A 25,662-nucleotide genomic window follows, 5' to 3' on the forward strand; every position below is an offset into this window, starting at 1 on the left:
TTGGATTAGCCCACGACTAATCTGTTTATGGGGGAGTCATGAGTCTTCAACAAAAAAACAATTTGTTGCCTGGTAGCGAAAAAAACAAAGGAAAATCAAGAACAAATGATTTTATTTTTCTCTCACGTACATCAAACAGAATAAACAAATCAATGACGCATCAGAAATTATATTAATTATATTTTTTAAAAATGCCATGGTTACCTTTGTCCCTGGGTCTGATTTTGGACGTTCAACCTTGCTTTTATCTAATTCAGTATGGATCTGGTGTCTAATCGGTGATTCCTGTTGCTTCTATCATCAAAATACGGCGTATTAAATCAAACAATGCACAAAAGTCACATTGATAATTGATGAACTTTGTATGCTAATTCGACAAATGTCATTCCTGGGTTGTGTAAGATGAGAAATGTTTCACATTTGATTTCTTGTTGATAAGAAATTCTCTTTTTGTCCTCTTGTTGCTGTGATGAAAATGACTGTTCATGCACTTCTACAACAATCACATCCCATCAGGAAGTTTTTCTACTCATGATGGAGGTTAAAAAAAGTGAAGAATCGCACTCACGGCTCAGGAAAAGTGACCTGTGGGTGACAAACGTCTCAATGAACGATCCACTCATCATCAAAAGAACGGCTTCTCTCTCTTTTGCAAAACTTTAACCGCGCTCACCTCCGTCGTTGCGTGTGCGGACGTGGACTCTGGTTACATAAAATCCAGGAAATAAATGTGCATATAGTAGGAAAAAAAGACATCTAATCAGTTACAGTGTGTGGAAACATAATAAATTACCCATCAACCCCTTTGGGTCTCATTCACCGTCAAGTACAAACCCACCTGTAGACAGAAGAGCGGTTTAGTTTAGCGCTCGTCTGTTCTAGGTCGAATATCTCACAGCTGCGTTTAAAAATAAAAGCTGCAGTCACGTTTAATAACTGCAAGTTGACGCAATTTTGTTTTGATGTTTTTGTTTTTGCATCAAAAGGTCAAATCATGAACGCGAAATTCAAGAAATCGACCCTTAGGACCCCGACAAAATAAAGAGTGAAGAGTCGAGACGTGTCCAGCTCAGCTCAGCAACACAAAACCAGCGGCAAGTGGCGGAAAATTCTGTTAAAGTAAAACTGATGACGGAATAAATGAAGACTATTAAAAGAAAGCTGACTAAAGAGAGGGAGGAAGAGGGGAAAGGGTGATTAAAAAAAGAAAAAAAAAGATTTTATGCAGGACAGGTTTCCCAAACCGCTGTTACCGCGGTGAGACACCAGCAAGGAGCACTGGGAACACTGGTGCACAGGCAGCACACTGGTACCCCTGAGGGCACCTGTGGATTGATGTCAGGACCCCCCCCCCCCCCAACACACACACACACACACACACACACTTGGTCCTCTGGCCTCAGGAGGCATTCATTTACTCCACACGACTGGTTGACCGAATGTTTGAACCACAACAGCACAAATCAAGCTGATGAGTCTCCTCAGAAAATTAAAAATAAAAATTTTAAAAATGATAGAAATAATAAAGAAAAATAAAACTCATAAATCACTCTTAAAGTCACGAGTCTGCAGCCTCTCAGGTGCTCACAAACTCTTCTGGGAAGCTGTAATTTGAGTCTTTTATTGATGAATTTGACTGGATTACAGATTGCCGGCTAATCTGAAAACTCCTTGCAGATGTTTCGTCTGCTCCCGGTGAGGAGACGTGAAGCCCCGCGCTGTGATTGGCTGGAGCCTCAGTCACGCTCTGGTCGTGGAAGGTGCGTGATTACGCAGCGCGGCCCTCCCTGTTTTGGCGCACCTCGCTCCTCGCTGCACAACCTGAGGTGTCAGCTGTTGTCCCTGGTTAGCTGACAGGTCGCTGACGTCATCACGCCGCCGTGATGAAACCAGACAAGATCCGAGGAATCCCCCGAGGCTGCGAACACGACGAGAGGTCCCTTTAAATCCACGCTTCCCCGGTGTCGTGCCAAGAGAGAGGGAGCGAGAGAGAGAGGAGAGAGAGAGAGAGGGGAGAGAGAGAGTGATAGAAAGCGAGAGAGAGAGCTGATAAACAACAACACGATTCTCAGAAGCCACTTTTACCGGATTCGGCTCATTACCGCGGCCTCGGTGAAGAAGACGAAGAAGAAGAAGTCAGGTAATATTTACGAAGATTTAAATTTGATGCGTAAATAAAAAGATTGGAGAGAATACGATGTTTTTTTATTTCATGTTGGTCGGGAAGCTTCGAATCCAGAGAAATAATCAAAAGTAAAGCGGTAAAGTTTATTGTGACGCGGAGATGTAACGGCTGACCGGTTAACCGTGGCGCGAGGCTCTGGCAGTGGCCGGGGAGACATTTGCCACACCTGTTTACGGTGATGAGGACCGAATACACGGCTTGTTTCCCTTCCAACACCGGAGAAGTGTGTGCGTGCGCGTGTGTGTGTGTGTGTGTGAGAGAGAGAGAGAGCGCGTGCGCTGTCGCTGAAATCTAGCTCCCGTGACGCACACGAGGGCTATTTTTGACAAACGTGTTTACTTTCATTCACAGGCTACGAGGACTTTCTCTCTACGTGAGTGTGTGTCATCCCCAACATTCTGTCCCTACATTCATCGGTGAATGCCATTGCGGAAGTGAAAGACTTCTTCCTTTTTTTCCCCCTCCCCTGTGACGCGAATTAGAGTTTTGGCTGCGAGGACATCTAGTGGTCAAAATAGGTACAGCACCTCTCAGACATGTATGGATCTTCAGGTATCCCCGAGCTCATCTCGCCCAGCGCGCCTCCGCGGCAGCCCGGACCGGCTGGACAGTACAACCCGGGACACTCCCAGGTCCCGGGTGGGGGGGCCAACCCCCAGCGACTGGGACAGAGGGCACCCAAGCTGGGTCAGATCGGTCGCTCCAAGAAAGGTGAGTTCCCGGAAGAGCACCTGGTTTATTCTGATCTTCAGTTGAAATAGTGACGTAACCACTTAAGTCACCATTGCATAACTACGATTGGAAGAAGAGCACAGGTATTATTTACATTTGCTATCGTAAAACTTGACCTGAATCAAATACACAAGTAGTAGTAATAATAATCATAATCATAATCATAATAAAAATAACAATGAATACAGAGCTCATGGAAAGTCTTGAAAAGTCTAATAATTTGACTATAATTCGCAATTAACAGGTCTGGAGATTTTTTTTGGAAAAATTGATATATTTTTTGAAAATTAATAATCTTATCAAATACCTGAATATCGGAGTATATTTAGTTCAGATACCTCCCTTTAAACTACCTATATGCTTTCATAAATGTTTGTATTGAGTCGGACATTTTTTCTAGAGTTTTTCACGTTTCACAGCGTTCACGCTCATGACAATGTAACTTCGGAAATTGAAATAACAGTAAAACTTAAATAAGTACTAGTTCTAATTACAGACTGAGGATTAAAAGGAAAACTTGCTTAAACTGACTTTTTGTTTTTTTCAAATGCTTTTTCATAATAGAGTTAGAACATCACTTCAGCGTATGAGACTGCAAACTTTGTAGTTTCATATGTCAACACTTGAGGTTGATTCTGTTCAGGGTGCAGCAGCTTCAGACTGAAGGCTCCTCTTTAAATGACCAATGTAGCCAAAAAAGAACAATAATCATAATCCAAAACCTTGATTATATTAATTAGATGTGTTGGATTCGTAACGTCATGAAAAAACCTGGAAAAAAACTCCCAGATTTTAATAAGAGCAATTTTCAGACCCTGGGGGGGAAAAAATGGTTGAAAAATCATTTGAAGGCGGAAAATATGAGCATGCATGGAGTTCAGCTGTGATGAAAACAACTTCTTGGTTGACGATAATTACTTCAACACAAGTTCGTGTCGTATCGAAGGTGGCAGCTTGTTGTTAAACTGCAACATTTTGACAATTTTTTTGTATTTTCTTCGGTGAACGAAGGTGTCAAAGGTTTGTTTTTCTGTCTTTTGCATGGCCAAGTTTTGTATAATTACACTTGAATCATTTTTAGAGAAGTGCTACTGCATCATTTCTGTTGCTGTATCTTTACTGACCATTCCCAGGGACAAGTACTGTATCAGAATTTGGTGAATATTTAAGAGTTGTCGGTTAATGGACGTTCCCCCTTCTTCTAGCCTCTGTGCTATGCTAGGCTAACCTAACTGTGCACCCTGCATAGCAACAGCACTGCTGCAGCGTTTGCTCTCTTTCTGACCTTTGACCTTTCCTCCTCAGTGGACTTGGACGACGAAGTCTTGGATGACATCATGAACAACAACGGGCAGTGTCCAGTATCCTTACCCATCTCCTAAACTTCACCCAGAAGTGCCAAAAAAAATGGAGAAAAAAAATTCAAAAATCCTCCCTCACACGCACACACGCACACACACACACACACACGCACACACACACACACACACACACACACACACACACACACATCAGTGATTGGGGCCTTGATGCTGTCGAGTGTCCTAGTGAAGCTTCTGATGGTGCAACAAGGCACAAGAGTGGCCAATTAGCGCCGGTTGAAGCCTGAGCTGTTATTGTATATAGCCTTTATTTAACTCCCCATTGGTCCGACTGTGAATGACTCATGACGCGTCGCCCTCTGCTCCACGCGGCGGCGGCGGCGGCTACTAGACCGTCAGGACTCAAGAGGACAGATCGGAAGAGTGTATATTTTTGTTGTTTTTCAGAGCTTCTTTTAAAAGGGCTACTTTTCCAAAGTTGCACTCGGCGAACGGGTGGATGGGAGAAACGACTCAGCGGCCGAAGTCTCCTGACATGGGGGAGAACAGGAGCCTGTCAGTGTGCAACACACACATTCACGCACAAGCGTGCACACACACACACACACACACACACACATACACACACACAGGTGAAATGTCAAGTTGTGCAATGACGATCGCTCTCTGCTGATGAAATGATGGATCCAGTGGATGAAAGCTCACTATTTATGACAGAAAAAACCTACTGCTGATTATTATTTGTTTAAAAGATGAAGACAAAGATGTTGTGTTGTTATGGCTTTTACATGTTTTTTACTCTGGATGAATATACTGCTTCTTTTTTTGTTGTTCTCATCGATTCCTGTTTTTCAAAAAAAAACAAAACAAAAACAAATGGTGCACTTTGTGGGAATGCCTTTTCTGTGCAGTGACATATTGCAGAATTCTATGCATGGAGTCTGTGGAAAGCATCAGAACACGTAACCGGTATCCCTGGCGTTAAGGGCTATCATGTGGTATTTCAGACTGTTGCTGTTAGCTTTCACTTCATGCCGACTCAGCGTTTCTTTCAGCTCATATTCGGCGTCAGCTGCCGACACAGCAGTCGGCCCGGACAGCTGGAACACACACAAAAAAAAGCTGCAAAGGTAGAGAATAATTTTTTACCATATTGTACTTTAGGGGTTTGAGATGACGGCGACCGGCTCGCGTGAATACGCAGCGAGACGTTGCAGCTGTCAGACAGTCGGCCATGTTTGGGGTCCTCGGGGTTTTCTGAAGATGCACTTAATGATATTATTGTCTTCAAATGCTCCTGCTGACATCATGTTCATTTTTGAAGAATTTGATTTCTGGCCTGTGAGATTGTTACTTCACTTATCATGAAAGCTTTTCACGGCTTTTTTGTTTTTTATTTTGCGGAGGGGTGGGGGGGGGCGTTGTTACCAGGATTTTGTTGTGTCTGTTTTGCATGGAAATGATCGACTTTTCAAAATGCATCAAGGGAAATAAAGAGATTAATCTTTCTGGAATATTTTGACTGTCTCCTGTTTTAATAATCACTTTTGGTTTTTTTGCTCAGACAGCATTGCAGTCGTGTGTGTGTGTGCGCGTGCGTGCGTGCGCGCACTTCTCACTGTGACCTTTTGACCCCCAAAAATGTTCTCCAGAGTTGTTTTATATTTTATTATATATTTTTAGACATTTCCTCGAGGGGCATCCTGTGAGACGACAGTGACCAAAATATTCTCAGTTCATCCTTCAGCCTCGGTGGACATTTGAGGCAAATATGAAGTACCGCAGACATTGTGTTGACTGGAGCAGGACGGAGGTATACACGTCCAGAAGACTACAAACATGGCTGTTGCAGGCGCAGAGGCATGAAAAATACAAGGCAGTAACTTTTCATTGTTCCTGTTCCTTCACATGCAGTAATTCACGGAGTATTTTCCACATTTTCAGACTGGGTTTGTGAACATAAAGAAAGGGAACAAATACATGTGGGGCATAAAGACAAAGGATATTCCACTGTGGTTCCATGTTTTTCCTAAATTAAACAAAAAGGAAGGACAAAACAGCAGATACTAAATGAAATACTGTAGTCCTGGAGCATCTTACAGATGATGATAATTACAGTCAGTGATGAGAAATCAGAGAAATAATGCTGAAAGAACAGAAAAAACGAGGGAGCCAGTGAACTTGGCTAAATGCTAAATGCTAACTGAGCGCCGCGGCAACCGATTCTTTTCTTTCCTTAAAGAACAAATTGTCAAATTAACGTCTTTTGTTTTCCTTTCTATAACTGAAAAGAGTCTGTAATTCTTTTAACAAAGGTTTACAATGAAAAAAGAAAAAAGGAAAAGAGGAACCTGCATGCCTAAACAGGAAACACCTGGCCTTCAAAGTAAAAGCATAAAGGTAGAAGAGTTTCAAAGCCTGTGGCCGTGGTGGCCAGTTTATGCTCCACCTATGAGGAGTCCATTTACACATTTGATATAATTACCAAATATCTTAGAGTGTTGCAGTGAGTTTTGGTGTTTCAGTGGATGATGTTTCAACTAGACGCTTTCAGTGTGTTTTTAAAAGTGTGTGGTCTCCTTAGTGATACTGCATGTAATACTGGAGAAATGAATATTGCCAGCGAAGGTTATTGAATTGATGAGCATCAATAAACTTAATAAAAAAGTGTCAACATTAAGGCTTCAAAACACTGAGCTTTTACTTTGAAGGCCAGCTGTCAGCCGCTGCGTCAGGCTAAAGTCTTTGCTTCTTTGTTCTCTCGCTAACCAGGAAGTCGAACTACCACCACCATCACACAGTTAGCAGTGCTGCGATATCCTTTATTCTCATTATTATGACACGTTGGACATGTTTCAGTACGCTATCAGCTAGATGCTCAGAGTCTAGACAACTACCACATTTTCCAAAAAAACAGAAGTTTGGATTATTACACGTAAAAATATGAAATGAATATGAACACATTATAATTTCTGAAAACTAGAAGAAAAAAAAGGGCCACAGTCGAACTAAAAAATCAAAAACAAAACAATCAACCCCTCTTCATCCTGCGCCTGAGGAAATAAATAGAGACGGCGTCAAATGAATCTCCTGGCGGCAGCTGGAGAGGCTATTAGAGCCTTAATGGCACCGTGACTTCACCATCAAATATTTCATATCTGAGGAGGGTTTGTAGCAGCCTGGTACGAAGAGCTGCACTGAGTGTTGTAGTAAAAGCTCCTTGTGATACAGTCACCCTACACGTTCAGCCCTGCGTGTTAAGTCGCACCCTGCTCACCCTGGCGGCTATTTTAGAACCGGCAACAGTTAATATCAAACGCTGCATTGTCACCCTGTGTGTGTGTGTGTGTGTGTGTGTGTGTGTGTGTGTGTGTGTGTGTGTGTGTGTGTGTGTGTGTGCTCCTGACTCGGAGCTTAGGCACCACACTGGAAATGATTACTTTCAATTACATGGCGAATGCTAATAGACGCTGGTTCTAACACGCAGGTGCAAGTCTTGGCACGTAATCCGCCGTTTTAAGCTGCGATCGCCGCAGTCGGACCCTGCTGGCTCGCACGTCCAGTCAGGGGGATCCAATTATAATGTGTTTGTGAAGACCACTTGTAAACAACTGCGGAATGTCAGGGGGGGCCGAGAGGCATCATTCACGAAACAATCGAGAGGTTATCAAAGGCCTGACTGGAGAACCGTACGAGAGAAAGTCCCACTTCAGTAATTCTTCTGTTTGTGACTCACATCTGCCTACACACACTTTCAGTTTTACTCTTTGCTGGAGCTCAGATGAGAGGATGGGGGGGGGGGGGGCAGCTTCTGTCAGAGTCCCAGCAGGGGGCTCTCTCTCTCTCTCTCTCTCTCTCTCTCTCTCTCTCTCTCAGACGTATTCCTTAGTGCTACTTGCTGGACCGGAGCGGGCACTGCCTTTAGATGGGTACTTGGACACCTGTTTCTTTCTTGGACAAGAAGCGGCCAGCATGGCCCCGCCCAGGACATCAAGGAGGGAGCCGCCCCATGCGATGAAGATGGCAGCGCCAAACTCAAACCTGACATAAGAGACAAAAAAAGAAAATTAGCTTCATCCCCAAACTCTTCCTTTTGTCTGATATTGTACAGGGAGCCTGAACTTCCCAAATCAAACAAATTCAAACGACTCCCCGAAATGAACAACTCCTCAGGACCACTTCAAATGTCAAACCTGGTAAATCACAAAAAGTAACTGACGCCATTGGCACAATAAATCTAACTCTCATGTATAATAAATAGATGAAAATACACTAGAATAAAGTAGGCACTGGGCTGTATGGTGGTGCAGTGGTCAGCACTGTCCCCTCATAGAAAGAAGGTTCCAGGTTCGAGCCCCGGCTGGAGCACAGGGTCTTTCTGTGTGAGTCTCCATGTTCTCCCTGTTCCTGCTGGGTTCTCTCTGGTACTCCAGCTTCCTCCACAGTCCAGAGACATCAAGAGGGACCAGGTTAATCCAGACTCTAAATTGACCGTAGGCGTGGCTGGGAGAGCCAATGGTTGTCTGTCTCTATGTGTTGGCCCTGCCATGGACTGGTGACCCGTCCAGGGTGAAGGCTGCTGGGATAGGCTCCACCCCCCAACAGGACCCCCCAAGCAGTAGAAAATGATGGATGGGTGGAAACTAGATGCTTCTCAACACAAAGCTCTTTGAACCGAACCGGATCCTGAGGAGTCGTTCATTTCAGTTCCTTTGGCGTTCTCTCAGCATTCTCTTTCACAAAATATGAAGATGCTTAAAAATGTTTGCAGAAAATACTTTGACTTAGTTGGATAAGAAATAATATGCCAAAACATGTTGTAGGATTGATTTTTTAATTTGTTTCATTTTGTTGCTATGACTTTCTTTATTCCTGACACAGCTACTTTAGCGAGTGATCGGGTGGTGTGTGATAATGTGCTGCTGCATTATGTCGAGTGTACCCGGACGGTTTCAGGCAGATTGCCCCTCACACACACACACACACACACACACACACACACACACACACACACACACTTCTTTCCTTATATAGCTAATGATTAAAAAATGAAATAAGATGGTCAAGAGAGAAGAGAGTGCTTCGCTTACTTGGTGTTGACAGGAGTGTAGGGATTGTAGAAGGCCCGGATCACATTGTGAGCAAACCAGGAGCACGCCACGATCGCACACAGCCCTGAGAGGAGGAGAAGGAGGAGGACACCTCAGCATTAAAGATCAATCTCTCCATCATCAAAAGCTGAGAGGTCACAAGTGCTTTAATCCCCTTTACAGTTGCCAGGCAGCTCGCTATTGACTCCAGCACAATTAGCCCTTAGTGCTTCTGCCCTCCTCGGAGGCAGTGAGACCTCTTGTGTTAGAAACGGTGCCAGCAGCGCAGGAGCCGTTCAGTCTGATGAACTCAGGAGGGCCGAGAGCGGGGAAGGTTTTATTGAACTCGCGATCAAACTGCCTCCTACCTACTGGAGGATGTAGAGAACATGAAAAACTGTTGGGCTGGCAGTGCGTCGGATCAGCACCGGTCCCATTCTGCATGGCATCTTTAGATTTCGCAAAGAGTCACAGCTTTCTTTTCTTATGTGTACAAATTGGATCACGGCGCAGTTTTGTTTATTCAGTTCATTTCTAGCACTTTTCTCGAAGCAAAATTGTTTTTTTTTCATCCAAACAAGCGCATCTGAGGAGGGTGAGACTGTGCATGCGTCCACATCACGATTCAACAACACTGTACAGAAAATGCCCCTTAACAGTTGAGTGTAATTGTGTTCCTGTCAAGGGAAGCCAGGTGCCTTTACATGTTGCCGCGACGCGTCAGAGGTGGAGGCGCTACAGCCCTGTTGTGGTGCTGAAGCAATTACGTTACTGCAACCGAGACTATTTGTTCGTTATCTTAACTTATCTTATCTTTCTTTGTATTTTTTTGTTTATGACTGAGTTTCAAACAACTCGCGTGAACCGGAAGTTTAGCGAGGTTGCCCCGCGAGGTGGAGCAGGTTCATTGCGCGATCTGTTATATTTGGAATATGACAACTAACGTGCAAAGGGGAATATTCCCACACATATAAACACCTCATTAAGGATGTTACCTTTTATTCTTACTCTTACACTTTATCTTATTCTTATCTTAAAGTCTGCACTTTCTAATTATTGTAACTGTAACTTTATACTTTACTTTATAGTACTTAGAGCTTAATAACTGTAACAATAGAATTTCCCCCCGGGATGAATAAAGTATTCTGATTCTGATTCTGATTCACCAGGATGTGGACTGTAATTGGATATGGTGCGTGTGTAAAGGTCGTCATTTTCACATGAATCCGTACCCAAGGCGATGACGTCACCCGGCGTCACAGAATCGACATCAATTCAAGGATACGGCAGCTCTAGCATCAATAAAAATGAATTTTTACAAAATCAATAAAAAAAATCCAACTTTTGTCCAACTTTCCACAACAAAACCTTCAACTTTTGGGAAGAAGGCAACCCACTCGCATATTCGGTAGAGTTTGGCTGATTTTGCTTGAATTTACGCTATCGCCATTTTCTGTGGCCACACCGCAAACGCCGTAATCCTTTTGGATGTCTGGGAGGATGGCGGTCATCCACACGGTGCAGTTCAGAGGTTCACTGCACTTCCCATAACTACCTTTCATTGTTAATGGAATTCAGCGACTCCACTGAGAGATCCGAGAACAGGATACGGATGGAAAAGAAACACAGCGCAAAGCTTTCAGAGTGGCTCTGGTCCCGGAAGTAAGTCAGCAAATTCTTTATAGGAAGAGTTTTTAAGGCTGAAGCCGAACCAACCAGGGAGCAGAGGAATCATAACCATCAAATATTAGATCCAGTGCACATGAATCATGTGAAACTGGGAAGACAGGCGAAGTTACAAGACTGTGAACGTTGCTCTATTAAACAAAACCATGTTTCTGCTGCCAGGTTCCTCTCAAAGGATCACAGGGATTTAAAATGGCTGAAAGTGAAACATGTAGTAAACATTTCCATGGTAACCACAGACTCCACCAATCTGAGGGGTTGCTGATACACTGTAGGATTATGGGTAGTGTTGTACTTCCTTGTGTGATCTCCAATGAAACCTGTTCTTCTTGCAAACTGGGGGCTCCTACAGGGGCAGAACCCACTGTTCCACAGCCCTCTGAGTCAAACTCGGTGGTTCCGCCATGAAGGCAATAATCAACTCCTCCATGGAGCAGAGGAATGAGGTTTTCACTTGGGGAACCGCACCGTTGGGCTCCATACAAAAGCTTGGCAACCGCAACTTGGAAAATCCATTAGAGACCAACTGTCTGCGACAAAGTGCGAGGCGACAAACAAATGACTTTATATTTATACGCAGCTTTAGGCACCTTAGGCCGGTTTTGAATTTGCCACCCATCTGTTTATGACCCCGTTTATGATGGACTGCACTTTTCTTCTAGAGATTTGAAACTTTTTCATGCTTCCGGAGTAAAACCTCTTTACGTGCACCCCAAGCCCACGCACATCCAACGATACAACAAAATAAAGGAAACACTTCTTACCTCCCACTAGCAAGATGATACCTCCAGTCATTGCGATACGGGATTTTCGTAGTTTGTCACTCCCCCCACAGGTGGTGCACTTCATTCCCATGCAGGCCACACCCAAACCAGCAATGGATACAATGATACCGACAATCATTAAGGCGCGAGTGGCCTGGAGTGAGCCTGGAGGGAAGAAGAATCGTGAATATGAGCAGATTATGAGGAAACGAAGAGTGTGTTGTTTGAAAAATGGCCTTTTGTTGTAAGTAGTAGCAGCCTGGCGCTATCAGGCGGGGCTTCCCGAGTCCAGAGAGGTCGTTAATTATTCACACGAGCCTGTTGGGACACTTTCATGGAAGCTTTTCCTGGAAGAGAAACCAGGGGATACACATGAACACACACTAGCACACACAAACATCTGTTCTGCTTGAAAAGTGGGGGACCTTCTACTGTCAGTGACCCCCCCCCCCCCCCTCCCCTACTGGCCTCCTCATTCTATAAACCTATCACAGGGTGAACCATCCTTTGTCTCTCCCCTCTCGGTCCACCTAGAACCAGTCTGTGCCAGTTTGGGCCATCACTGCCCTGGCCAGACAAACAAAACCCCTCCAGCAGAGAGGGAGAGATAGAGGGATCACGACGCCGGAGTGATTGAGAGGACGAGGATGGGGGATGGGAGAAAGAGAGAGAAAATTCAGAGAAAATGCAAATCCAGAGCAGGCTGTAAAGTACAAGAGTTAGCTGGACTCAGGTCATAGTGGAAGCTCAACTCTACATCAGTATGTTGTTTTTGGGGTTTTTTTGGGGTCCCCAGGCCTACAAGATGACTAATGGGAACATTACATGGAATACTTTCTCATTCTACTGAGCAAAACGGGTTGGTTGACACATAAAAGTGAGAGATTAAGACATTATTCTTTCCAGCAGTCAGCGTTTAATCCCATTGACTCGTTGTTGTCATGTACCACTCCAAGTTTTCCCGTGACACTGAACTGGTTTCCCTGACTGAACCAGCTCCGTGACTGCAGAACAAGCAAAAGGGCCTTTAAAATCCTGCTTGGCCAGAGGAACTGAGGGTACTTAGAGGCTCTCAACACTCTCAGATTGTGGACTCTTGCTGAGCAGTGCACTCAACCGTGTTTTAACTTTTCAAGACCCCTGCTCAGGTCCAACTGTAGCGAACGGGAACGTCAAACTAACTGAACCTACGAGATCCAGCAGAGAAGGAGCTCCCCGAGCCTAACGGGTGTCATGTGCTGAGTCTTAATTGACACATTATAGATTTCAGAGTTGTGATGACCGATTAGGAAATAAACTGAATTTACTAAGCTAATATGCTAACGAGGTTGATAGTGGAAGGTGTCCTCACCCATCCAGGGTGAAAAACATCACTTCTAGGTATTTATCAGCCACCCAATCTGACTAAGATCCAAGGAGGATTGAAAAATTGTGTAAATATTTTGTGAGGAGGTTCTCAAAAACCCCACTTTGAAAATTCTTCTCCAAACGTTAGCTGGCTTGCAAAGATGCACTCATTCATAAGGGCTAGCAAGAGTTACCTGCGCTGTCTAAGTACTGGCTAGTAAGTATGTTAAAACTCACAGGATCTAGCGTCCCACTTGTGCTGGCTGCCGTTACCACGATTCACGCTATCGAAGACATTAGCATTCGTAGCATTACAGAGGAAGACAGGCTTGCACACAGCATGTGCATGTCCACTCAACGTTTGAGCATCGCTAGCATGACAAACTTCGTTGCGTTTTGATATTATGATTTCAGTTTCATCTGTTCGATCATCCTGCTTGTGTTGCCATCTTCCCAGCGCATGTCCCAGCCCTCCCATCCAGGTCTGCATCCAGCTGCATAACCACGTTGCACTCGGAGCCTGAAATAATGCATTTTTTCATCAAGGCAGTTACTACTATTGCTAATTTTGCTAATTCTGTTTTGTTCCAGATACATGCTATGCAGCCCCCCCCCCCCCCCGGAAAAGACATATCATTATGATGATGTCATCCAAATATTGTCTTTTCACCTTCAGGCCCACGCTCTCTGCTCCGTCTGCTGAGGAACACTTGAATCAAGGTTCACCAGCATGCTGACCTCTGGTGGTGGGAGTTGAGGGACTGTCACATCATCTACAACAACATCACCCCCACCAGTCAGGAGCAAGTGTGTCCCTCACCAGGAAACACACAGATTTTTGCTCTTGTTGTTTCTTTTGAAATGATTTTGGAGGATCCATTTTGATTGTAATTTAGTTTTAGTTAAATTACGTTATAATCGGCACTGTTTCATGTTATTTGTGTTTACTTTTATTGCCATTTACTGCTCTCAACGTTGCGTAACGCCAGCCTCTTGCACCAGCTCTACATTTGCCGTCCCTCAAATTAGCGTGTAAAGTCCCGCCGAACACGGCGTTTAAACTCGTTCGTTTGACATTGAACCTGCTGGGATGTTTGGCTGCAATGCAGAGACACAAGATTCATCTTCACTGAATATTTCCTCCTTGTCCTCCACATTATCCCCCTTTCTTGGAAAACCACTGAGGACTTTACCCCCCCGGAGCTCAGTTTCAGGTTTAAGTTGCAACTTAACTCTGAGTTTGAGCTAATTCTGCTGTTAGAAAAATAATAGCGGGAGCTAAAATCTCTCCTAAGGTAGAACTTTTAACTTTCAACTGTGTACAGGTCAATCCATCATCCATTTTCTTCCGCTTATTCCTTACTAGTAAGGGTCGTGGGGGGGTGGAGCCTATCCCAGCGGCTACGGGCGAGAGGCAGGGTTCACCCTGGACAGGTCACCAGTCCATCACAGGGCCAACATACAGAGACAAACAACCATTCACACTCACATTCATACCTACGGTCAATTTAGAGTCTGGATTAACCTGGTCCCTCTTGATGTCTTTGGACTGTGGAGGAAGCTGGAGTACCAGAGAGAACCCAGCAGGAACAGGGAGAACATGGAGACTCACACAGAAAGATCCCGTGCTGGAGCCAGGACTCAAACCCAGAACCTTCTTGCTGTGAGGCCACAGTGCCGACCCTCCTGAGTTCAGGTGCTAAACGTTGTCCTACTTGACACAAGTCACGTTTTGACTCTTTCTGATTAGAAATACTAAAATAGAGATATTCGGGTATCAGGGCATCACATTGAAAAAAATGGCTACATTCTCATCAAGCTTGCATTGATCCCCAAGTGGATCTCCTGCTGCAGGTCTGACCTGCCAGAGGATTTCCCATGATGCATTGCGCTCCACGATCCCTGCTCATTCCTATTAATGTGCGTTCCTGAGCTTTATTGCCATAAACTTTGCAGTTATTCATTTCCTGCTATTCAAGGCGCAAGCTGGAAGCTGAATTATTCCATAAAGATAGAGTACCAATATAAATGAGCACATTTTATAGCTGAACTGAAAATGAAACTGATTTCTTTATCTGGTCCTGCACACTGCAATGAATATTAATGTTAATGCGCCATCAAAAGGAGAATATATTTTCGAACAAAATTTGCCAAAGAAATCTGCATAAAACTGCTCTTTAACAAACCCGATGTGTTTATGAGGGATGGCAAATTTACATCATTTCAATTCATGAATAATCCAAAAAATTATGTTTACATTTTTTTTTTTTTTTTTACAAAAAAAGTTGAAAGCTTTTGTGGCGTTTATCTTGTAGAGCAGGCGGCACGGTAGTGCAGCGGTTCGCTCTGCCGCCTCACAGGATGAAGGTTCTGGGTTTGGGCCCCGGCTGGAGCACGGGAGTTTCTATGCACCGGTTTAGAACCAGAACCTTGCTCAGTCCTTGGCTCAGCTGGGTTTTTCGGTGCCATTTATTCGGACTTTTCTTCTTTTTGCGACCAGTGAAGGCGCCCCCTGCTGCTCATCGGACAGAATGTAGATTTAAAGTGGCGCTCACAAAGTCCAAAGCCCTTATTTTTGTTGGATTTACAAATCAAATTCCATATAAAGTCCATGCAAAGATGTGAATAGAGGAAATTTCAACTTTTCCTATTGACCGACAACTACGGCCCAACTATGTGACCCCCCACCCCAGAGAGAGAACATTCAGGGGTTCCTGTTTTTGAGGGGCAAATAAAAGCAAATGATCCACCATCCAATCTGTTTGAAGCTGGAAGGTTTGTGCAGCTCTTACACAGTCACTGTGTGTGTGTGTGTGTGTGTGTGTGTGCGCGCGCGCGCGCGTGTAATATCACGCAGCTTGGATAATTACATCACTGTGTAGCAAGTAGTACTTCAATTGAAAGTCAACGTATCTGTTCTCAGTTGAGAATTTATATTTTAGGGTATTTTTACTCAGAAACATACATCTAAACCCAGTTTTTACTTTAAGAAAAAAATGACGAAAACTTTATGGTAGTGTGTGTGTGTGTGTGTGTGTGTGTGTGTGTAGTCACACACACACACTGACGTGAACTCTCGAGATCACTAGAATGCACAAAGATGGCACTTAGATAAAGTCAGTATCTCTTTATATTTCCTGTTTTTTGGGACTGCAGCACTGTTAAACCTGTGTACTTCTACTTTTACTTCAGTAGAACTGCACGGTACTTCTCCCACCAGGGTGAGGAGAGAGGGAGGCGTGTACGTGACACCTGTGTGTCAGTGTTCTAAAGAAAGGCTCCGTGCAGCGCTACTCTCCACAACTCTGATTTCAAAATAAAAACGAAAAAAATAAACAGCGGATCACGACGGACGCGCGCCTGCGTGCGTGCGTACGGTTGGACGGCAGCTCCGGTTGATTGACGGCAGGTGTTCACCCAGGTGCGGGAGAAGCTCTCAGTCAGGCACAGGAGGTCTTAAACTCTGCTTGACACTGATATTAAGCGCAGTCAGAACACCTGGAGCTCCTGTGCTCCTCCGCGTGAGGGTCTACTTACTGTCCAGCTGCAGGATGGAGTCGTAGATTTTGCACTGGAGCTGTCCGGTGCTCTGGAAGGCGCAGGACATCCAGAGCCCCTGGTACATGGCCACGGCGGTGATGATGTTGTCCCCGATGTACGCGGACATCTTCCACTGCGGCAGAACCGTCCCGATGATCAACCCCACGACACCGAGCAAGGACAGGAAGAACCCCAGCAGCTGAACACCGGAGTTGGCCATTTTTCCCCCTTTTTAAAGAAAAAACAAAATAAAACAAAACAAAACAAAAACAACAACAATAAGAAAAGCTCTTAATTGATGATCCCGCGTAAAACTATTTTCTTGAAAGTGATGCAAAAGCAGCTGGTAGCATCGGGGTGTGCTCACCAGTTGTGTACCGGGGGTTTTCTGTCAGGGATGGGCACCCGAGATGTGTGTGTTTGTGTGTGTGCTTGTGAGAGAGAGACAGAGAGAGAGAGAGAGTGTGTGTGTGTGTGTGTGTGTGTGTGAAGTGGGTGTTTAGTTATTGTGCCTGCTGATTGCTGCTGGGAAATGTTTCCTTCAGCACAGCAACAGGTTGTCCGATGATGGAACCTTCAGCGCTCTGACAATTCAGGAATGTTTTAAATATTCCTAAAGTATTAATATGAATGTGATTGTGTGTGTGTGTGTGTGTGTGTGTGTGTGTGTGTGTGTGTGTGTGTGTGTCCAGTATACCCGCTGACCCAGACTGAGGTTATATTTTAGAACCCTCATCACCTCTGTCTGGTTTCTCTTGACGTGCTGATGAGAAACAGAAAAGATTCAACGCCGTCCAGAAAAATCCAGGTGTTAAAACTTCTCTCCTGCTCGCGACGCCAGCGTGAAGAACAGGAAGTGAGGTTGTAATCATGAACCATCTTTGTCTCTGTTTGGAGGTTTTTCAATAAAACTTTGGGATTCATTTTTCTATTCACCTTTTAGAAAAAGAAAAAAGGCCGATTTTCCTACTCCAGAAAATGTGTGTCTTCTTTTATTTGGGAATATTTGTCAGCCTTGAAGAACATTTTAGAAAATAGACTTGAATGTAGAGGATTTCTGGATGAGGTCATCAACACGTTGCAAAGCTCCGTCATGGGATTGATTTCAGCACCAAATCAGAAAAAAACAACCTTCAATACATCACTAAAGTACTTCAGTACCACACAATGCATGTACTTGCTGCTAAACAAGAGGTTTCTTCATCCTTTCAGCTCCCGATTCAGCACCGACTCAATACTTTCTGTACAGTTTGCACTGAATATTGATGTATCTCCCCCTCTGGTTATACTTCTACCGCACACTTATGAGTTCTCAAAATCAGCGTGATATGATTGGGTTCACGCGAGTGACGCTTAGTCTGACGATGACCTCACTACCTGTAATTCCACCGTGTGTGTATTTGTATCTTTTTGTCTTTTGAAGTACGTGGAAATAAAGATGCTTTTTCATCCGCGCCTCAGAACTTACAGGGACAGTCGCTTTTTTGTTCCTTCCAGCTTAACACATCGCTTCACTCATTATGCCCATTAACATGCCAGTTGTAGCTACTTCCTGCAACGAATGGGTAAAAACTATAGGAGACAATAGCAAGCATTGTTCCTACCGGAGGCCCGGCGAGGCGCCGCAGCCAGCACGGCTTCAAACTGAGGCTCTACAATAGTCCTGCAGCGATGGCAGAGGAAGTAATAAGCCGTAAGCCTGCAGGAAGGTACAGTATCGCCGCCAGGTTGGCAGGAATGTGCTAACCTTCCTCTCTCTCTCTCTCTGCCTCACCCTCATTCCCTCACGTCTTTGCCCTTTTCCTCCACCAGCCTCTCCTCAAACTATAACTCTTCTCCCCTTTACTGCGCCCAGGCTTCGTGCAATCGGCCTCCAGCCAACAAACGCTCCATTGTTGCCGAGGAGGATTGACCCCATAGCTGGAAGAATCTGTTCCAGGTTGAAGAGGAGCAAGATGATGAGGAGAAGGGGGAGGTAGAAGGGGGGCGGGAGGGTCTGGAGAGGTGATGAAGAAATACATCTGATGGTAAGAAGACTAAACAGCCGAGTGTGAGGAGGAAGGAGCGCGGAGACGGGACGAAGGGCTACCAGTGGTGTTGCTATTGGCAACCTGATTTATATGATGTCCTCCGGCCTGCTCCTCCACCCAGGTCCCGGGCAGCAGAGAACAAACCGAACATCGCTCTTCCGTCACTGTACTTTCCCTCTTTTTACTACTCTCTTCTTTGAGAGGCGTAAACACACATTCATCTCGCTGGCTAAGCTGTTGCTCGACGCTCGAGTGACAAAAGAAAACAGCTAAATCAGCCAGAAAGAAGGGCAGGAACAACATTGGGGGTGAAGGGGTGGAGGGTCAGAGGGGGGTTGGGGTTGTTCTCCCTCCTGTTTCTGAGGCCTCCTGCAGGTCTAGAGTGAGTAAGAGGAGTGTGAAATCCTCTGATTGAACTCCTAAGTACCCTTGGAAGTTACTGAAGCACTAGCAATAAAACACACGGGGCCCACGGCTTTTCCCTGAAAGGCTCTGTGTGCTCAAACGAGGGGGATGGCGCCCTCCTCTCCATGTCCGCTCTGTTTTTCACCTCCAGTCTTCTTATGCAACATGACTTGGCTTTTGTGTAGCAGCAGCGGGACAGAACCAGTAGATTGGGTTGTTGGTCTTGTGGACTCATTCCTCTGAGGCGATGAGCGGGCGCCTTCTTTTCTCGGAGGAAGCTTGGCAAGTGTTTGCGTTGGGTGGAAACATGTTCGTAGACAATGCAAACTTTGTCACGCTGCACATCGGTTAGCGTGCTTATGGAATGCGAGGTGTTAAGGAAATCAGCTACAGGGCAGCGGAGACTTTCTAACAGGACACCGTTGACCTCCGGAGGCCTCAGGAGGCCTCCGTCCTCCGACACAAGCGATGCTGCAGACTCTGCGGAAAAAGACGAGTTAACCATGAAGAAACTGGCGTCAGTAGCGATATTTGAACAAGAGAAGAAGAAAAAGTTTTCACATCCATCTGCGGCTGCGCTCACCTGAAATCTTGTCGGCCATAGAATGCTTCCATTCAGAAACGGCACCATGTTTTGGGCTTTTATAAAGAAAGTAAATGCACAGCACTGGAGATGGAAACTGGTGACGTAGTCACTCACGTCACGTGCCCGCCTGTTTCTGTTTCCATCTTCTCAGTTATTCCCAAACTTTCAACTTTGTCTCCAGAGAAGCAGCAGCTAGCCGGTACCAAAGACCAACCCTGGCTCGTCCAGCTGACAGTGATTCCTCCAGACAAATGTTGATATAAACATTGCTTTTACTGCCATCTTCTGGTGGAAATAAGCACTACGTTACCCGCTTCATTTGCGTCAAACCTCTTCATGGAAACAGCTGAAATCCACAATTTGTCTCTGACGTTTCTCAAAATTCCCCCTGCTGAGGGGTGGTAGTTGCGGCGTTGGCTAACAGCTCTCCAACGCTCACTTCCGCTGAAATGTTTCTACGGCAAGTAATGAGGCTTTTTACTCGACGACTCGGTGTGACGGACACATGAAACATCCCCTTCACACGAGTTTGGGGAGCTTGTGCGCAGATGTGTCTTTCCTTGCTGGCGGCTGACCGATTTGTCTAAAAACATAACAGGTAAATTGGTCCCATAAAAATGCAGACAGCGCCCTCTGGTGGACTATAGTTTAACATGATTTATATGAGATCAGATTTGTTGCCATAATGCAGATTTGATTGGTTATTGATGGATGTTTTGTTTTTCTTTAAGGACGTTGAAGGCTGGACTGAGCCGGATTACGGGCCGGTTCACGGATCCGGGGTTGTGTTTTGTTTGTTTGCTATTTAAAGTCATTAAAGTTGATCCGGAAGATAATTGACTCCCTTTTTTGTCAAAGTAAAATAACACTTTGAACCTGAAAGTGTGAGATACAAACAAGAAGTCAAAGTACAGTTTAACTGCTGCCCGCAGACCCGCAGCAGTTAAAAATGATTTCCATCTCTCACTTACACAGAAAAAAGAAGAAAAACAAAGTCCACGTTGGAAAAAACTTAAATGTTTGATTGGACGACAGATTGAGGTAAAAAAAAATGTGTTTGGTTGGTTAAACATTTCTTTAAAGCAGGAAGAAGTGTGTCAAATTGACTCCGTCGAAACCACGAAATTTCAATTAATTACAAGCCAAAAGAGACCATCAAGTGTGTGGATGAAGGAAAAAAAAAAACCATACAAATTTGATTGCTATCCAGAACTAATATCTGATTGGATTCCTGGATTTGAGAGAACTGCATCCCCCAGTGTGAGCCAGGAACACTAACCTCTGCGAAAAAACCCTCGCCATTCGAAGACCGACAGGTCCGGTCTGGACATGTCCCAGAAGAGATTTGACTGAGTCTTTGTGAAGGAGGTTTATCTGGAGGTCAGTCGTGTTCCAGGATAAACGTATACAGCAAGAGTGACGTGGCCGTCTGAGGAGGAAAGCCTCAGCATGAGGATAATAATCTGGATTATGTCGCTGTTTTGCTGTTCCCACCGTCCTGCTTTTGTAATCTGGATTGAAGAAGGCCCAGATTGTCCCGTTACTCTATTTGCTAAATCAAACGTATGATTTAGAAAAGAAGGTCTTTTTCAAAGTGACGTTTCAGAAACTGAGGTCATGAATGACCCTCACAGGTATGAGGAGAACCTCCATGCTGTGACGGTCCGGTCCGGTCCACTCTACAATCCTCGAAAATAAGCCGTCAGTGGAGCAGCGGACACATGAGGACAGGACTCGTTGGATCACGCGTAGCTTTGAAGAACTCTTCCCAGGTTCCGTGTCAGATAAGTCGGCCTTGTTTTTGGCACAACGACAAAAAGAAATGATGCCGTGTGAATCGATCGCACTCCTGAGGGCAGACTGGTGGATGTTGTGGAACCTGCTGAGATGTTTTCTAACCCTTTCATGTGGTGCGTTTGTGTGTCAAAGACTTAATAAGAGGAGAATTAGAGATTTTAGCGTCCCGGGATGGATTTGAGTTGTATTTTCTAACAGTAATACGGCTGTTAAGACTGTTTTCTTCCAATTTGGGAGTCCTTTGTCATCTGAGTCACCTTCACATTACTGACCTCTGCTGGTTAAACGCAAACATTACACCCTGCATACAGACCTGCTGCGTCTGACTGGCTGTTTGGTTTAATTCAGGGACGCTCAGTCAAATATCTTTCATGTGTTCTTGAATATTCCTCTTTAATACTCCCTAAACAGCGCGGTACTTTAAAATAAAACACTCACCTTCAAGAGACATGTATTTCAAGCTTTTTAAGGACAATTAATAAACATCACAAAGTGTTAAAGAAATGAATTACACAAACAATTATGCAAAAACAAATTTGACTGTTCCCACAAGTTATGGATCTTGATGTGACGGAGCAGGCGCGTCAGGCTTGTGTGTCGTTTTTTTGATGTTGTCGTCCACCTTACGCAACATTTATGACACCGCTGACATAAATATGGAATTATTGAAAGTCATATCTGGTGATCTCAGAAAGCACCACTCAAATATAATGGGATGTTTCAGCATGTACAGTCTTTAAAATACAGGTAGTAGAATTTATGCGAGTAACCGTGTGTGTGTGTGTGTGTGTGTGTGTGTGTGTGTGCGCGCGCGTTCATGGAAAAGGGTTGTTGGGCGTATAGTTGAAACTTGCATCCAGGAACATTGCCAGGGTGCCCAGAGTAGTGATGATGACAAACAACCAGAGGAAGAGACGATCCACCACGAGAGCAATGAACTGCCAGTCTCCTGTCATCTGAGAACACACACGCACGCACACACACACGCACACACACACACACACGCACACACACACACACACACACACACACACTTACTGTAAGCACTGAGTCAGCAGTGTGTGTGTGTGTGTTGGCAATGACACACAAACAATCGCCCGGGGCATGTTTGGAACACGGTGTGCTCAGACGGACTGAAGAATAGCAGCATGTGTCATGTCGTGTTCATTTCTCACCGAGTCGTCCGTGTCCTGCTTCTTCAGCTGCTCGGCCATGTACGTCACGGCGCCGATGGCTGCCTTCAAGTTAGGAGGGAGGATGAGACAGAATCCATCAGTGTCCGGGTGACGCTGGAGCTGCACCGTGCTCTCGCATCTACAATGTTAGAAGGAGACAGAAGAAAGAGGAGAAGAAAATTAAGCGCTTGATCGCTGCAGATTGCAGGCGTGTGAGCGTGTGTGTGTGAGAGAGAATGCGTGTGTGAGAATGTGTGTGTAACTTTACAGCGGATGAATGTGTCACCCTTCTTATATTTGATAATGAAACCATTGCTACGATCTTCAAGTCTCTTTTTGCAGGCGTTTCGTGTAAATCGAAAGTTTCGGTGTCACACAAAAAAGTAACTTAGTGAACTTTTGCAACCAAAAACAAACCCGACGTAAAATAATAATGAACAGAAGTGAAAGTAGATCGTGGACGAAGGCTCTGGGAGCAACCCGGACAGCGTCTAACACGAGGCCAAGAGGTTGGTATTCCCACGTGACGCAGCAGACGGGTGTCTTTCCTCCCTTGTATTCTCCTCACTTCTCCTTTTATATTTCTTCTCTCCTTATCCGGTCTTTTTCCAAGTGGCGTGTTCTGAGCGTACTTGCGCATCCCCGTCCTTTTTGGCTGGTTTTTCAGTCTGTTTTTCTCTGCTGATCCCATGTTTTTGTTATCCAGCACCTGACAACTGATGGGAGGGGAACTCTAAAGCTCATGCTGCTGCTCCTCCTAACACCGAGGCCGTGTCCACCTCGAGGCCAAAACAATCTCCGTTTAAAAGCGGTTTTCCGTAAACACTGTCTCATGAAATGCGTGTCCTAAGAAAACCACTGAAAGCAGTGTAGTATATATGCCAGGCCTGTGAGTGGCGCTGTAACACTGCCACTGAAATACACCAAATACAGATAAGAAGACGTGGACCGAACGTGCGACACAGGCTGCGTCCGAATTGCCAAGTAGCAACCTACGTCCTCCTGCTACGACCTACCACTCCAGCCTACTGCTACAACCTAAACACGGCGGCACCATTCAGACACCCTAAGATTGGTGGTGAAGCACGACCTCTGCTGGCAGAGCACAGATACCACAATTAGGTAGACAGCACCAACGAAAGCCCCACCTGCTGGCCTGATTTTGTACTGCACTCCACTCTGAACACCCCTTTAACTCATTCTCTATTATTAAGCACATGAACGCACCTGTAAAGGTGTGTTCACACCGCGTCACGTTTGGTGTGAACACACCTTTAGTCACCAACAACGACTATAAATGTTCGTGCTGCATGAGAATGGGAGACTGTTGGTGGTGCAAACTTGGATTGCGGGTCCACAAGTTTTTAGGGGACGAAGAAGAAGAAGTCCACGGTGCATTGTGGGCCATAGGTTGCTCCGTAGGATGCACCTGAACCGACCTACAATGTGGGCGTGTTTAGGCTGCAATTCAGGTTGAGAAGTAGGTGGCTACTCGTGCCAGTTGTGGTTACGGACAGCCTTCGACCGACTCTGAGACCTACGATCAGACCTACTTGGCAATTGGGACGCAGCAACTGTGATCCACCATCAACATGGCGGGGTTAGCACATGTGGGTTAAAATGGCTCCTAAAATGCCGGTTCTGTGTGTATTCATGGCCCATGTGATAGAAAAACTTGTGCGAATACTCCTCAACTGGTCTCTGTGTGGGTGGCCCCAAATAATGATACTAATACTAATAGTCATACTAATAATATCTTCTCTTGACTGTGGCACGGTGGTGCAGTGGTTAGCACTGTCGCCTCACAGCAAGAAGGTTCCAGGTTTGAGCCTCTGCTCCAGCACGGAATGGGTTCTCTCTGGTACTCCAGCTTCCTCCACAGTCCAAAGACATCAAGAGGGACCAGGTTAATCCAGACTCTAAATTGACCGTAGGCGTGGCTGGGAGAGCCAGTGGTTGTCTGTCTAAATGTGTTGCCGAGGACTGGCGACCCGTCCAGGGTGAACCCCGCCTCTCAACTGAAGGCTCCACCCCCCACCCCGCAACTCTTAACAGGATAAGCAGTAGAAAATGGATGGATCTGGATCTTCTCTTGACTGTGTCAGCATCAACTTCTCGTCGCCAGAAGCTGAAAATTGATCTGGAATCGTTTCAGTTTCACCTTATTTCACCTAAGCCAGGAAATAAAACCTCAGAACAGCTCCGGCAAATATTACATTCATTATTTATGCACTTCTAATAACACCGACAACCCCCACCCCCTCCACCCCAGAAGGAAATAACATTCAAAGTCAGATCATATCTTCGCCCAGCCACAGCAATAACTTGGCACACATTCTTCCTTATTACCTCCAGCATTTCCACTCAGACAGGGATGCAGCAACACACACACACACGCACACACACTCCATCAGTTGCGAACTGTGTGGAGTTCGACATCAGTGACATCAGGTTACAGTACGTGTCCTCCAATGGCTGAGTGGCGGCAGCAGCTCCCTCCTGACTCAAAGGTGACGGTGACACAGCAACACCGGGGTCGGTGTTGATCTGATGGCGTGACCTTTCACCCCCGCTCCCCCCCCCCAATACACAGCCGTTCCATAGAGCTAGAAAACACAAGCAGGGAGAGGGTGCCGGCGTTCCCTTGGAGCCGAATCTGTTAACCGAACAGATCGTCGCACCTAAATTCAGCCTGATGATGTCACAAGCAGAAAACTGGACCTCCTTTAAAGGATCGCTGAGAAAATGACTCTCCTTCTTTCATTCTTATTTCTGTTTGTGTCGATATCAAAAGCTCATTTCCTAATATCTGATCCAGATTAGGTCAGACATCGTTTGACCACATGCTACGCAGGTTCTACGTTCCACCTCCTCCTGTTGCCCTTCGCTGACCTCTAACACGCTGCTCCTTCCCCTCCTGTAAAACCACGTTAAGATCGATCTCCATATTTGATTGCTTTGTTTTACACAGCTAAAAACATTGCAGCTTATTTGGCCTCTCAT

The 25,662-nt window shown here is 45.3% G+C and overlaps 2 protein-coding genes and 1 long non-coding RNA gene across 5 annotated transcripts in view; 1 reads left to right on the plus strand and 2 right to left on the minus strand.

The window, feature by feature from the left end:
- Positions 1-1,784: 1,784 nt before the first annotated feature.
- LOC147238362 (uncharacterized) lies at positions 1,785-4,412 on the plus strand. The gene is made up of 4 exons (XR_015111878.1): positions 1,785-2,140; positions 2,537-2,558; positions 2,668-2,896; positions 4,223-4,412. It is a non-coding gene; the product is annotated as an uncharacterized LOC147238362 (long non-coding RNA).
- A 1,498-nt stretch (positions 4,413-5,910) lies between these two features.
- cldn7a (claudin 7a) lies at positions 5,911-20,251 on the minus strand. Of its 3 annotated transcripts, XM_086197692.1 has the most exons (6): positions 19,685-20,251; positions 17,406-19,581; positions 16,664-16,894; positions 11,780-11,944; positions 9,330-9,414; positions 5,911-8,280 (listed from the first exon to the last, which is right to left on the minus strand). In XM_086197692.1, exons 2-6 carry the CDS (start codon positions 17,536-17,538, stop codon positions 8,112-8,114), a joined length of 783 nt encoding a protein of 260 aa, XP_086053818.1. In that variant the 5' UTR covers positions 17,539-19,581; positions 19,685-20,251; the 3' UTR covers positions 5,911-8,111. The 3 variants fall into 3 exon arrangements, with proteins under 3 accessions (XP_086053818.1, XP_086053819.1, XP_086053820.1); XM_086197693.1 differs by lacking the exon at positions 17,406-19,581 and having other exon boundaries at positions 19,998-20,251; XM_086197694.1 differs by lacking the exons at positions 17,406-19,581; positions 19,685-20,251 and adding an exon at positions 17,034-17,105.
- Positions 20,252-21,879: 1,628 nt separating this feature from the next.
- chrnb1l (cholinergic receptor, nicotinic, beta 1 (muscle) like) overlaps positions 21,880-25,662 on the minus strand; it is a 16,569-nt gene continuing 12,786 nt past the window's right edge. Inside the window, exons 10-11 of the mRNA XM_086196711.1 lie at positions 22,660-22,798; positions 21,880-22,440 (exon numbers count right to left, since the gene is read on the minus strand). Coding sequence (XP_086052837.1) covers positions 22,300-22,440; positions 22,660-22,798 — 280 coding nt within the window. The 3' untranslated portion in view covers positions 21,880-22,299. The remainder of the gene's footprint in view (positions 22,441-22,659; positions 22,799-25,662) is intronic.

Source organism: Aulostomus chinensis, chromosome 24 (assembly GCF_037954235.1).
Source record: "Aulostomus chinensis isolate RoL2024-O1b breed Wild chromosome 24, RoL_Achi_v1.0, whole genome shotgun sequence".
Taxonomy (NCBI): domain Eukaryota; kingdom Metazoa; phylum Chordata; class Actinopteri; order Syngnathiformes; family Aulostomidae; genus Aulostomus; species Aulostomus chinensis.

What these genes read in the sequence shown, in the direction of transcription:
- cldn7a (XM_086197692.1), bottom strand. Translation starts at nt 17,538, where the DNA reads ATGATTACAACCTCACTTCCTGTTCTTCACGCTGGCGTCGCGAGCAGG. An exon ending in TCAAGAGAAACCAGACAGAG is followed by an intron (nt 16,895 to 17,405) that starts GTGATGAGGGTT and finishes TTCTTTAAAAAG; the next exon opens with GGGGAAAAATGGCCAACTCC. An exon ending in TACACTCCTGTCAACACCAA is followed by an intron (nt 8,281 to 9,329) that starts GTAAGCGAAGCA and finishes CTCTTATGTCAG; the next exon opens with GTTTGAGTTTGGCGCTGCCA.